Source organism: Capsicum annuum, unplaced genomic scaffold (assembly GCF_002878395.1).
Source record: "Capsicum annuum cultivar UCD-10X-F1 unplaced genomic scaffold, UCD10Xv1.1 ctg81839, whole genome shotgun sequence".
Classification (NCBI taxonomy): Eukaryota; Viridiplantae; Streptophyta; class Magnoliopsida; order Solanales; family Solanaceae; genus Capsicum; species Capsicum annuum.
Window position 1 is genome coordinate 64,127 of NW_025892588.1, and position 13,477 is coordinate 77,603.

The 13,477-nt window shown below is 34.6% G+C and overlaps 1 protein-coding gene across 1 annotated transcript; it reads right to left on the minus strand.

The window, feature by feature from the left end:
- Positions 1 to 3,369: 3,369 nt before the first annotated feature.
- On the minus strand, positions 3,370 to 13,270 carry LOC107852540 (putative late blight resistance protein homolog R1A-10). The gene is made up of 6 exons (XM_016697578.2): positions 12,992 to 13,270; positions 10,686 to 10,952; positions 10,401 to 10,578; positions 9,452 to 10,290; positions 3,694 to 3,958; positions 3,370 to 3,491 (listed from the first exon to the last, which is right to left on the minus strand). Exons 1-6 carry the CDS (start codon positions 13,268 to 13,270, stop codon positions 3,370 to 3,372), a joined length of 1,950 nt encoding a protein of 649 aa, XP_016553064.2.
- Between the last annotated feature and the right edge of the window lie 207 nt (positions 13,271 to 13,477).

Below are 13,477 nucleotides of genomic sequence, written 5' to 3' on the forward strand. Positions count from 1 at the left end.
CTAGAGCCATGTCATATTTTCACGATATCCTCAGTCAAACCACGTTCAGTAGAATTCAGTCAGTCATGTGACTCAGGAAAAAAAAATCTCAGTAATCTCATGAACTCAGTCAGTAAAAAAAATTCAATAACATTCCTTCAGACAATGGAATTCAGTAAACTCAGTCCATGTACGGTTCAGTTTATTATGTTTAGTGTCTGTTCAGGTGGGAGTAGTAATTAGCATCGAGTGAACCAAAGGATGGGAACTCACCTGTCAGTAGAGGGTGTGATTCTTAGTAGCAATCCTTGCATTCCAGAACTACGTAGCCACCATAGGTTGAGACATCAATACCTTTCATTTAAAGGTAGATGAGGTGGCTTAACTGTCAGATGAGGGTTCCCACCATTCTCATTAGAGTACCTGCCAGATGAGGGTCACTCACGGTTTGTCTTACCTGTGGTGCGGTATTGACACCCTTCTCGTCAGCGTACAGATTGGACCCCAGCTTAGCTATAATAGCAATATATAGGGCATGTCGGTTAGATAACTACTTCTCACAGTCTCAGTATCAGTCTCAGTAAAAGAACTCAATAGTTTCTCAGAATATCAGGACATTCAGATACAGTCACTCATGTTATCAGTTATCAGTCATCAGTAAACTCATGATATCAGTACCCAAATTTAGTAATCATGTATCATGATCTCAGTTACAGTTATTTTGTATTCATGCATGTATTCTCACATTCATGTTAGCCAGTATTGTTCATGCATATGAACCCCATGCATTAGATTACCTCACTTGCATATTCAGTACATTCAATTGTACTGACGCATTCGCGCTATGGTGCTTTATTTTATACTATAGGTTCAGCAGCACGAGCTCCGGAGCACCAGTAGCATTTTAGTTTCGGCAGCAAAGTCGCAGTAAGTCCTCATACTTCGAGGACTATTACGCTATCATTATTTATTTCAGTTGCTTTCAGTATATGGAGTTAATTGGGAATATGTCTCCTCAAATCCTTATTCAGACATATATAGAGGCTTTCAGATTTGATTCAGACTTTAGTATTTTCAGCTGTGGTATTGTGATACCGTATTTCAGATGTTATGACTTCACCAGATGTGAACCTTACGGCCTTACAGCTTTTACGCATTCCGCATTTATTCAATATATTATGCAGTGTATAGGTACAGATATCAGTCATGGGTTAGCTAGTGGTCCTTCGGGGTCATGGGCACTATGTAGCATTTCGATTACCAGAATCGGGGCGTTACAGTCCTCAAACTAGAAGATCTATTACTGGATACTTTGTGAAGATTGAAAAGTCTATGGTTTCCTGTAAATCAAAGAAACAAACTACAGTCTCAAGAAGCTGAGTTTAGAAGTCTTGCTGCAATTACAGCTGAGCTAGTATGGATTGTGGGATTAATGACAGAAATTGGCATTGAAGTGCATCTACCAGTTGAAGTGTTTAGTGACAGTAAATCTGCTATTCAAATAGCAGCAAATCCTGTCTATCATGAGAGGACTAAACACATTGATATTGATTGCTTTTTCATAAGGGAGAAAATAGTTCAAGGGATGATTACAACTATGTTCCAACAGAAGATCAGCCTGAAGATATGCTAACCAAAGGTCTTACCAAAGCTCAACTGATGCATCTCAATTCGAAGCTAGGAATATGTGATATCTTCACACCTTCCTAACTTGAGGGGGAGTGTTGAGTATTGTAATACACGTTAATCAAGAATATTGTGTCAATGTATAGCTTGTTAGTTACTTTCCAGAAATCAGTTATAGTCCATTAGTTAGTTATAACTAACTAGTAGCATTGTAAGTAGCATAGTTAGTTATGAACTACTCTAGTATGTGGTCTATAAATACCTATCTCATGTACCATTTATGATTCATTCAACTCAATTCAGTAATCAAGAAATCTGCACATTCCCTATTCCATACCTCTGCTTCATTTCTCTGTTTCTTTCTTCTCCTCTTTCTCTCTTGATCTTAAAGAACTAGTTGTACCTAGTTTAATTACAGTTATAATAGCAAGTAATCAAGATTAAATTCAAGAGAAAAATGGCATACCTCTCTGAGTGACTAAAATGGTATACGTATAGATTAGATAACAAAGAGTTGACTTCTAATAAATTGGGATGAGAATTTCAATTCTTGTTGCATGTGGGGTAAGGGCATTTATATATTTAAATGGAACAACACATCAATTGTAGTTTTAAAATGAAATGTTATTGAAAGAGGATTAGGTAGATGTGTACCTTTGCTATATTTTTTTTAAAAAATTAATGTTAAATATGATTATATTGTGCTTCTATTGTCATCATACTATTTTTGTTGTCATGTACATTTTCTGAATGCCATGTCCTGCTTTCTTTTATTAGCTGTCATGCTTTTCTCACTATAGTTTTTTCTCTTTTTTTATATAACTACTCTGATTTACTGTTTTTGAGCGAAGGTCCTTCGAAAACAACCTCTCTACCTATATGAGATACGGGCAAGGTCTACAGTAACCCTTCACAGATGTCACTTATGGAATTATGTAAAGATTTACCTCATTGACATATTAAAAAAAAAAACAACCACCAATTTGTTTTATACATATTAGCTGCCTGCCACACATATTTTGTGGACTAATAAGTCAATAAAGAAGTAATAAGATATGGGTGGAGGATCAAAAAAAATCTCCCGCTTTAGGAGCAAAATAGTTTTTTAAAAAATGAGTTACCATCCAGATAAGGTATGGTTCTATCCACAGAGATTCCCTACTATTTTAAACTGGAATGTTCAAACAAATTTGGGATTATTTTTGAAAATTGGAAGAAGTTACTAGTAATTTTGAAAATTTGTTTACTATTTTAAACAAATGGACTAATGTCACCAATGTACATAATAGCATTGGCATAAAACCGCACTGAAGTTGCCTAATTTCTTAGTTTTTACCTCACTCCTTTTGCAACTTTGTCTATCGGAAACAGTCTGTCCAAATTGCATTTGGAAGCAGCGAAATAGAAACCAATAGGCAGATTTCCACCGAAAATATCCCCTTGGTTTTTCTGGTATACCTGAAATCTCCTAACGCTCCAGTTTCCGCAACAGTTTCAGCTACTATTATCAATTTTCCTGTCATTTAAGGATCTTCTAAATATCAAAATCCATCAGTTATCAGACAATTTCCCACTTTATTAATTGAATTCTAGATAGATTTAGACATGTAAACGTTGTTCATCAGGATCATCTGTCGCAAGTGACTTGACATCTTCAGCAACATCTTTCAAATCTTCCAACGTCTTTAGATTTTTGATAAAATCCAAACAACCGAGATGACATTTGTCTATAATCTGCTTCCCCATAGTCTCAAATTCAGATGGTTATGCTTCATTTATAAAACGCTGCATTTTTATAAAGTTTCCAACTCTCTCATGGAACCGGTCTGCAATGAAGTACCTCTTACCATTTAAACTTTTTGGTATCATGTCTGCTAGCTCTGCCGCTAACAGAACATCAACAGTAAAAAAGTAACACACGAGAATCACCATATAAATGCACATTTCCGTTCATTTAATAAATAACGTTATCAACTCAAATGAGGGTATGAATGTTTACATTGTGAGCTCATGAACTCAAAAATTTAGTAATGCCCAACTGAGTAATATTACTAAAAATTCTATCAACTCAAAAATATGTTACAATACAAAAGAGATCACATCTCCTTGGAAGCCACACATTGCTTGAAACCGGTAATTTAGTGGTAATTTGCGACAAAGGAACCGAAATGAAATCCCAAGAGTTCAATCCTTCCGCCAAAAATATTCTTCTGAATCTCTCTTCTCTACTGAAAAGAAATAATAAAGGGTCAGTAGAACTTCGACAAGTCACATTATTCAGATGTAGATTTAGAGCGTGTTCAACTGAACTCACATCTTTCACCTCAACTTCATGTGAGAACACACTTACACACTGACAGACACAAGAACACACATATAACAATCATTTAAAAGTGTGACAAATATTTTGAATCCGCTGACTCTAAATTATGCATCGTCCAATAAAGAAACATTTTGAGCAAATCATACAGGTATATGTGATATGTAATCGACTTGAGTTCTTCCTCTTTGACTTAGAAAAGTTTTAGCAGAGGATTCTGCATCCAGTTTCAGAAAGTTTATGCAATCTGATATATAATATTGCACTCGCCACATCTTTGCCCTCATCGTGTGAGACACGATATTTGATACTAACAAGATACTTGTTATTTTGTGCATTCCTCCAAAACTATACAAAATTGAGAAAGGTAAGCTAAATGTTTCCTACATCTTGAAGTTTTCATTCAAATTTTGGGTTTCTAGAACATTATAATAAATCATTTTGCGCGCGACCACAATACTTCAAACACCAACACATCAGCTACAGATCAAAATAAGGGAATTAGCGGCCATTTTATTTTAGATTATTCATTTATGAGATAAGTATCTAGTGCCCCTCGAACTATGACCAAAGTTGCTACGACACACACCAACTTCAAAGGGATCCTATCAAACCCCCCCCCCCCTCACGAACTCAATTTTAGCATATTCTTATCACCCTTTTATGCTGACGTGGCACCTTTATTACATAATAAAGGGTCCACATCAAAAGTTACGTGTCAGCTAAAAAGGTTGACATAAGGTACCACATCAGCATAAAAGGATGCCAAAAATACGCTAAAATATAGTTCAGGCGGATAATAGGGCCCCGTGAAGTTGGAGTGTCTCGTAGCAAATTAGGTCATAGTGGGTACTAGATGCTTTACTCTTTATTTATTATCATGTAATAATTTGTTTTTTGCTAATATCACTAGTTAATTTAGTCATTGTAAAAGAAAAGAACTTTTTTTATGACTAGAACTTGGTAACTGTTTAATAACTATTCAGCAGTATGTTTTACGTAGACAATCTAGACAAGCATTGAATATGAATAAATATTTTGTTCATAAGTTAGTTCATTTAAGTTAATAAATACTGTTTCATATTTATTTTTGTAATAGTGTCTATGAATATAATTATGAACACATTAAATATGTGACCTAAAATACAATATTATTAGTAAATAGAGTTACTAGAAGAAAACAACAAAACAAAATAAAGTTACTTATAATGAAATAAATAAATTTAATTTTTTTGGATGGGAGATACTTTGAAGAAGCCAGGAACAAAGCTGAAAGATTTATTGAAAGTTGAAAATGGTGGCCAGCTAACAATATTTAAAAATTTATACAAAGTATTTAGCTTCTTGATATTTCAATTATTTCATAAAAAATTTGATTCCACGTAAACCTTATTTTACTAGGATTTATACAATCGATACCTTAAAATTCGTGTGCAATGGCAACAAGGAGAGCAAACGTCTACTTTTCATTTTATTTTTATTGTAATTTAATGACGGTGTTGGACATTAGCTGCCCAACTTCGGCCCAAACATTCCATTTACCAACTCTATGAGTAACAATTAGAACAAATGTGCTCACATTTAGCAAGCTTAAACTAAAGTATCGAAATTGAAATTTCATCCATGATTACTTAACTTTGTATCTGTTACCCAAAAGTCAATTTTCTTTTATTCATTTCATCCATGGTCACTTAACTTTGTATCTATTACCCAAAAGTCATTTTCTTTCATTCATTTCATCCATGGTCATTAAACTTTACTCCGACCATCACAAAAGTCACTATGACCGGATTTTACAATAATTCCATCAGAAAAATAATGTGACAACCTTAAGTAATTCTTATTTTAAGTGAATATATAATGTATTACTCATAATTTGACCTTTTTTATATGTGCACAACCCAATTTTCCTTATGGATTATTTAATGAAAGAATACCAATTTCTTAATAGATTAGATTACCTAATGAAGACTATTTACATAAAAAAATTTGGTTGATATTCTTATGAAATATTTCATAATATTCCATTCATCTGTCAAAAAGATGCATCGAAAAAGAGTGATAAACAAGATAATGTCACGACCCAAACTGGGGCCTTGGCTGTGACGAGCATTCCCGAACCATGAAGGCCCGGGACGCCCTCTGTCTATCTGGTAATCATGCACAACATTCATATAATAAAAGATAATTCGGAAATAGAAATCTAATACGGAAACATGGTCAGTCTGAATGTGATCAGAATACTGAAAACTGAAATCCAAAATATATCTGGATAATAATAACGTCTGACTCAGTCTGCGAAATGTCTACTATGAACTAAAAAAAACTGTTTGGAAACTGGAACAAGGCCCCCAGTAGACCAAAACATGACTAAAGAAAAATATTTGAAAGTAAACAGGCCTTCTGAAATATAGAAGGCTCACCCCTGCACAATCTACTCTGCGATCTGAAATATCTACTATTTATCTGGACCCCTAGACTGTGTCTCAAAACCTGGAAGGAGGGGGGTCAGCAGAAATGTACTGGCACGTGAAGCAATCTAAAATAAAGTATTTGAACATATATATAATAGATGAGAGAAATTTTCATCAACACATCACGTATAAAATAGCTTCTGAAAACACATGGGCATCATTCGAAAATCATAATACATTCTTGTCAAAATAATTTCTTATCTTTGTATTACTTCTGAGTTAGGTAGCACTCCCCTACAAGTCTAATATTCCACGGGCTATATGGAATCCGACATTGACTCGGCGGGGAAGCCCCCAACCCAAGTGTGCCGCAAGGGTTGGAGTGTCTAAGTCTGATACGCCACACGGCACTTAAGCCAGCGTATAATAATATACCCGGATCGGCAAATCATGATTTTGGGCAATGAGTTGTCTAAACTCACGCCTACTTCGGGGACCACCTAACATCTCTTTATGCCCAATTTTTAACCTTTTCTGAACATGTATCATTCTGAAATTTTTAAATCATGAAAGTCTGATAAAATCTGATTTCTGAACTAGTCTGTGTCTGTTATGGCATTTGTCTGAGTTGGTATCGTCATACCAAGACTTGCAAGTCCTGTTTCTGAGCCATAATGTCATAAGCATGATCTTTCATAAAAATATAGTTTCAGACCACCCAAACATGTAATTTGCATAAAAGATTTCATGTTCCGAAACTCAAGTCAAAACCATACAAAAACTTCCATCAAACATATAGTGGTCATGTACTTTTGGCAAAACTATGCACTCTTTCATTATATGTATATTCAACATTTACATCCCTCTCTTTCGTGTTCAAAATCGTATTCCAAACATAGCAAAGTCAAAGCATTTCCTATCATGATTTTTCAAGACGTATTTCAAAACAATCTATAGCATGTGAAACATGAGAAAATTACATCAAGAGAGGGATTTCATGTAAATTGTTCTCTCAATTCATATTTCAAGACAAAACACATATATACATATACATATAATTTTCAAGTCACTTTGGGGGAAAGCCAAAAAGCCCAAACAATATCATTAATGCTTCTAAAACATGAATGTGTACATGAATTCAAAAACCCCTTTCTTAAAACATGATTTCTATGCCCATGAGAATTTAGGAAAACTCCGCGTACCTCTATTTAAGAAATTTAGGGATGATTCTTGAAGCTTACGATGTAGGGATTCCAAATCTCCAATTATCTTCCAAAACCCACAGTTGAATCTTGAGTTCTTTGGGATTTTTGTTTGAAACCCTAAGGGGTGTTCTTGAGAGAAAATTTGAGAAAAGGATTATATTTTGATGAATTGGAAGCTAAATCTGGTGGTATAGACGAAATTTGGGTGATATTAAATGACTAAAATGCCCCTAAGAAAACAAACAAAGTCGAAACTGTCCCTCAATTGACAAGCTGACAGGCTGAAGTAAAACGGGTATAACTCTTTACTCAGATGTTGGATTTGGATGAAACCAGTTTAATTGGAAAGAAGACTCAAAGATCTTTCATTTGATAGGTAGCATCTCTCCCAATTAATTATATTCAGAGAGTTATGATCATTTGAAGTTGACCCTGAAATGCTGAAAACTGCGCAACAGGCTATGCGTTTTGCTACTGTTTTGAAATCCAAACGCAGCCTTATACGTTCCAAAAATTTCCGAAACTTATCCGAGATGTACTATTGGCTTGTCTGATCATAACTCAACTTGAAAATTTAAAAACGGAGTTCGGAAAGGTCATGAAAAATTCGTCAAAGATTGGGTACTCAGAATGTGACTTAAGTCTTGATTTAACACTTAGAAAAATTTTGTCTTTGACTCTATATACATGCTACTAAGAGATAACACATCTACGACTTTCGCGGGGTCATTACAACGACAATTAAATTTTCTAGTTCAAAAATACGGGGTGTTACAGATAAATTTTTCAAAATACATAAAATAGAAATACATGAATGATATTATTTAAAAAAAAATATTATTTTAATTCTTTGAAGATAAATCAACATGCTAAAGATAGTTTTAAAATATTTTTTTTTAATTGTGTCATTGTATAAGTATTGTCAAAATTTGTACAAATACTGTTATATTAACGTACAATTTTGTTAATAAAAGTTATAAAATATAAGTACTTTAATAGATAAAGAAATTATAGGATATCTAATTTTTATATTTATCAATTAAATTAATTAAACAATATGTAATTTATCATAAATTGAATATTATAATAAAAACTTTTAAGAGAATTAATCGATTAGTCAAACAATTAAAAATATAAAGACAAACTCAATAAATAGACAAGTTTATCATATTATTATGATATACCGAATGCAAAGACTTAAGTGGCAAGAAAAAGAATGTATGAAAAAAATAATTTTATCAACTACATGTCACAATTTTTGAGGGAGAAAAATAATTTTATCAATTACATACCATAATATTAGTGGAAAAAAGAATTTACCAATATCAACCAAATTTTTTTTATGAAAATAGTCTTCATTAGGTAATCTAATCTATTAAGAAATTGATATTCTTTCATTAAATAATCCATAAAAAAAATTGGGTTGTATATATAAAAAAGGTCAAGATATGAGTAATATATTATATATTCACTTAAGTTAAAATTAAGAACTAATTAAGGTTGCCACATCATTTTTTCGATGAAATTATTGTAAAATTCATAGTGACTTTTGTGATGGTCGGAGTAAAGCTAAATGACTATGGATGAAGTGAATAAAAGAAAAGTGACTTTTGGGTAATAGATACAAAGTTAAGTGACCATGAAAGAAATGAATGAAAGAAAAATGACTTTTGGGTAATAAATAGAAAGTTAAGTGACCATGGATGAAATTTACTCCTCAAAAATATATTTAAGGGGCCATTTTGAACTACCCTCAAATATAAGGGATATTCTTGTTAATTTCTCTTATACTTTAAGTAGGATTTCAAACAAATTTTGTCAAAGTTACTTTTGTGAAAGAATATGGGGCAAAGCTAAATAACTTTTGTGTACGACTTGACTTGTGGAAATGAGAAATAGGGTGTGACCTTGATAAATACTATATACTTAGATGGATCGGAGATACGAACATCCACGGGGTTGTTTCCGATGTCTTCTTGTTCTTTTTGAATTCGTGCAGCAGATTCCCCAAGTCCGGGAAGACACCAATTTAACTCAATCAATTGTAGTGAGTGGATTTCTGCAAACTCAATGGGTATCTTATCTAAATAATAGCAACATCTAAGCACAAGGCGCTCAAGGACAGGATAATTGTCATCTGTGGCTTTCCAGTACTTGAGATCATTATGTTCAATTAACAAAAGCTTCAATTGATTAAATCCCATAACCGTTGGACGCCATTCTTCGCCATCACAAGCACGATACATCAGTTTCAGCACCTCAAGGTTAGGCAATTCCGCTATGATGTCCAAGTACGACCAACTTAGATAAGTTTTGTCCAACTTCAGCTTCTTGAGCGTTGCTGGAAAAGCTTTTGCACTTGCTGGCCAAAATCCTCCAAAACGATATGTAAGACTCAATGTTTCAAGTTGCTGCAGATGGACAAGACTGTTGAGAGGCCCATCAGAAGAGTCAATCTGATATTCACTGAGTCCTAATTCTTTGACATTCTGAATCCTCATAATAAACTCCTTTGTGCAACAACAAGGAGACATGTAAGAAATAGTTTGTATGTTTGAAAAGCCCATGTGACTCCCTTTGTCAGCAGATACGCTTGGGGGATTTGGCAGATAAAATTTGGGCAGTTTGAGATGCCTTAATTGCATTAGTCCCAAAATTTCCTCAGGAAAAGTTATTGTCCATAGCATAGGCCCTTGAACAATGAATGTATGCAGATTCCATAACCTGCAAATTTCTGGAGGTATGTCTAAATACTCACGGAAATCGGGAAATGATCCATCTTTATGTTTCTCAACTCCAAGACTTTGAGTAATTTGAAATGAATAAGCTTTGATTTGCGAAAAAGATGTGATGTACAGGGGTAAGAAGAGAAAATAGAACGGGTTCGATTGAAAAGATCGTTGTTGTCATGATCTCTCAACTGAGGATGTACAGGGGTAAGAAGAGCCCTATAAAGACCATAGCGACAATAATCAATTTTATCGACGTTTAAAGGGCAGCATTTTATGCATCGTGAGATATCGACGTTCTGAATCTGATACGCCAAGCACAATGTCATTCATGATAAAAATGTTCTCCCTTTGAATTTCTCTCACGCACAAGTCATATAATTTTTGTTCTATCTAAACTTTTCTTGCTGACAAGGACTAGACATCTATCGACAAACTCTTGCAAACACTTCTCAGCCTCTCCTTCCAAATCATTTTCCAACTTCAGGAACCCCTCAGCCATCCATAACCTCATCAAATTCTTCACTGATATCTCACTGTCCTCTGGAAAAGTTCCGAAATGCAGTAGACAAGTCTTTAGGTCGCCAGTCAAGTGATTGTAACTCAACCCAAGCACACGTGAACATTGTTCGTCAAGGTCATTTGTGAGAAATGACTTGACATCTTCAGCTACACTTTCCTAATCTTCTATTGCCCTTTTAGATTTGAGAAGTCCAGCAACCAAGACAATAGTTAGTGGTAACCCCCAAATTATGGCCAAAGTTGTTTTAAGAATATAAGATTAAAGGATATTTTTGTACATTGACATAACTATAATTTATAACCCCCAAATTATGGCCAAAGTTGTTACGACACACTCCAACTTCACAGGAGTCCTATTACCTCTATGAACTCAATTTTAGCATATTTTTGTCACCTTTTTATGCTGACATGGCACCTTTATTACATATCACGTAAGAAGTGACACGTCAGCTAAAAAGGTTGACAAAAATACGCTAAAATTTATTTGAGGGGTAAGAGGATTCCCGTGAAGTTGGAGTGTGTTGTGGCAAATTTGGTCATAATCCAAGAGGGTACTAAATGCTTTACTTGATCCAAATGTCTAATTTATCTTCTTAAACTTCGCATTAAGTCAAATAGATCATTCTTTTTAGCGTAATTTCTTTCTCCGAGATCGTCGGTAACATCCTTAACAAAAAAATTACAGGGTGGCAGTATGTATGCTAAGTTGTTGAGGTTGATCATCAAATAGTCACTCAACTAACAGTTATTAACAATCTTTCAATGATAGTTGGGAAGAAGCAACTGATCACTCCAACAAAATACTATGAGAAAAGAACATAAAAAAACACAAATATGAATATAGAAAAAAAAAAAAAAAAAGGTGGAAAACACAAAAGATATGCTAGCAAGTAATCAAGAGGAAATTGGCATACCTCTCTGAGTGTCTAACAAATTGGCATACCTCTCTCAGTTATTGTTAAATGATATTTTAGTACATTTGACATAACTTTAATTAAAAACTAAAAAATTTAAAAGTTTTTAAATTTTGTTAAACTCCGCGCTAACTCAAAATAGATCATTTTTTTCAAAACGAAAGATTATTATGTTAGTGATTAATAATAAAATAGGAATGCAAAATTGGAGAAAGTTCGAAAAAGTCCCTTGTAGTTTGCAGAAAGGCCGAAGCTTGCCCCGCTAGAAGTTTGGCTCACTAAGTTTCGCCCCATACTAGAAATTTGGCTCTCTATGTTATCATCGTTACAATATGTGCTAAATTCTATATTTTTATAAGCACGTAAACTTGGCGCATGACTACACCGCCGCAGAGACACAACTCAAAATATCCCCAAGAAAAAATAGGAGGTGACGGGTTCAAGCCGTGAAAATAATTTCAATAGCAAATGTAGGTGTAAGACAGTGTATAATAGTCCCTTGTGGTTCAATCTTTTTCCAAACCTCACACATAGCGGAAGTTTTAATGCACAGGAGTGCCCTATGCTTATAAAAGTTTTCTCTAACAATGAATCTTGAATGTTCACTTAACAATTTTTTTTCATAAATGGCTTAAGTTTTTCAAAACTCAAGTGGAAGCCTCGAAAACATAATGAATTATGCATAAACAGCCCTTTCACTTAGTACTAGCTGGCATCTATGTCCTCCAACTTTGGGCATGAACAAATAAACACACGCATCCTACATGGAAAATCTCACGTTTTATCCACTCTAACACCCCCCCCCCCCCTCACGCCCAGGCCCAACTGGCACTGGCGCGTGGATCGGGAGCCCAAAACGGGGATGGACCTAGCTTTGATACCATGTCAAGAATGGACCTTGGGTCTAACTCAACCTCAAAAGCTAGCTCAAGAGGTGAGGATTACCCAACTCCATATAAGCAAACCACTAGTTCATTCCCCAATCAATGTGGGACTTTTACCCACTCTAACAGTTTGCCATGTAAGAAGTGTGTGTCCTCTTGTTCAACTTTATACAAGTTTAAGTGTCTACTTACTTATGCACACTCAAAGTTGAACGACATAAATGCCAACTGAGGCCATGTAAAGGAGCATATTTATGTATTATGCATTTAATTACACAAGGAAGCTATAAACAATCGTGGGATGTTTGTTCTGGAACATAATGCTATACACATCTTAGTATGACCAACTTAGAAACGGAGGAACTGAATGAACTCAAAATAATTTATTTTTTTTTTACATTCCATGTTTCAAGTTGATGCAGATTCTCAAAAACTTTCAACTCAGCTATGATGTCCAAGTACAACCAACTTAGATTAGTTGCAAGCAACTTTAACATGTTGAGTGTTGCTGGAAAAACATTTGCACATGGAATGGTCAAATCAGAAAAAAATAACTTCAGACTCAATGTTTCAAGTTGCTTCAGATGGACAAGTTTGTTATGTATGCCAATATTCTTGTTAATCACTGTCAGAGAGCGGCTAAGGAGTTGCACTGCATTCTGCAGTGGTGATGCCATGCTAAATAGTGTCAATAAATGGACCTTGGGCCTAATGCATTCTGCAGTGGTGATGCCGGTGCTAAATAGTGTCAACAAGTGGACTTTGGGCCTAACTCAACCTCAAAAGCTAGCTCAAGAGGTGAGGATTACCCAAGCCCATATAAGCAAACCACTAGTCCATTCCCCAACCAATGTGGGACTTTTACCCACTCTAACAAATAGTTC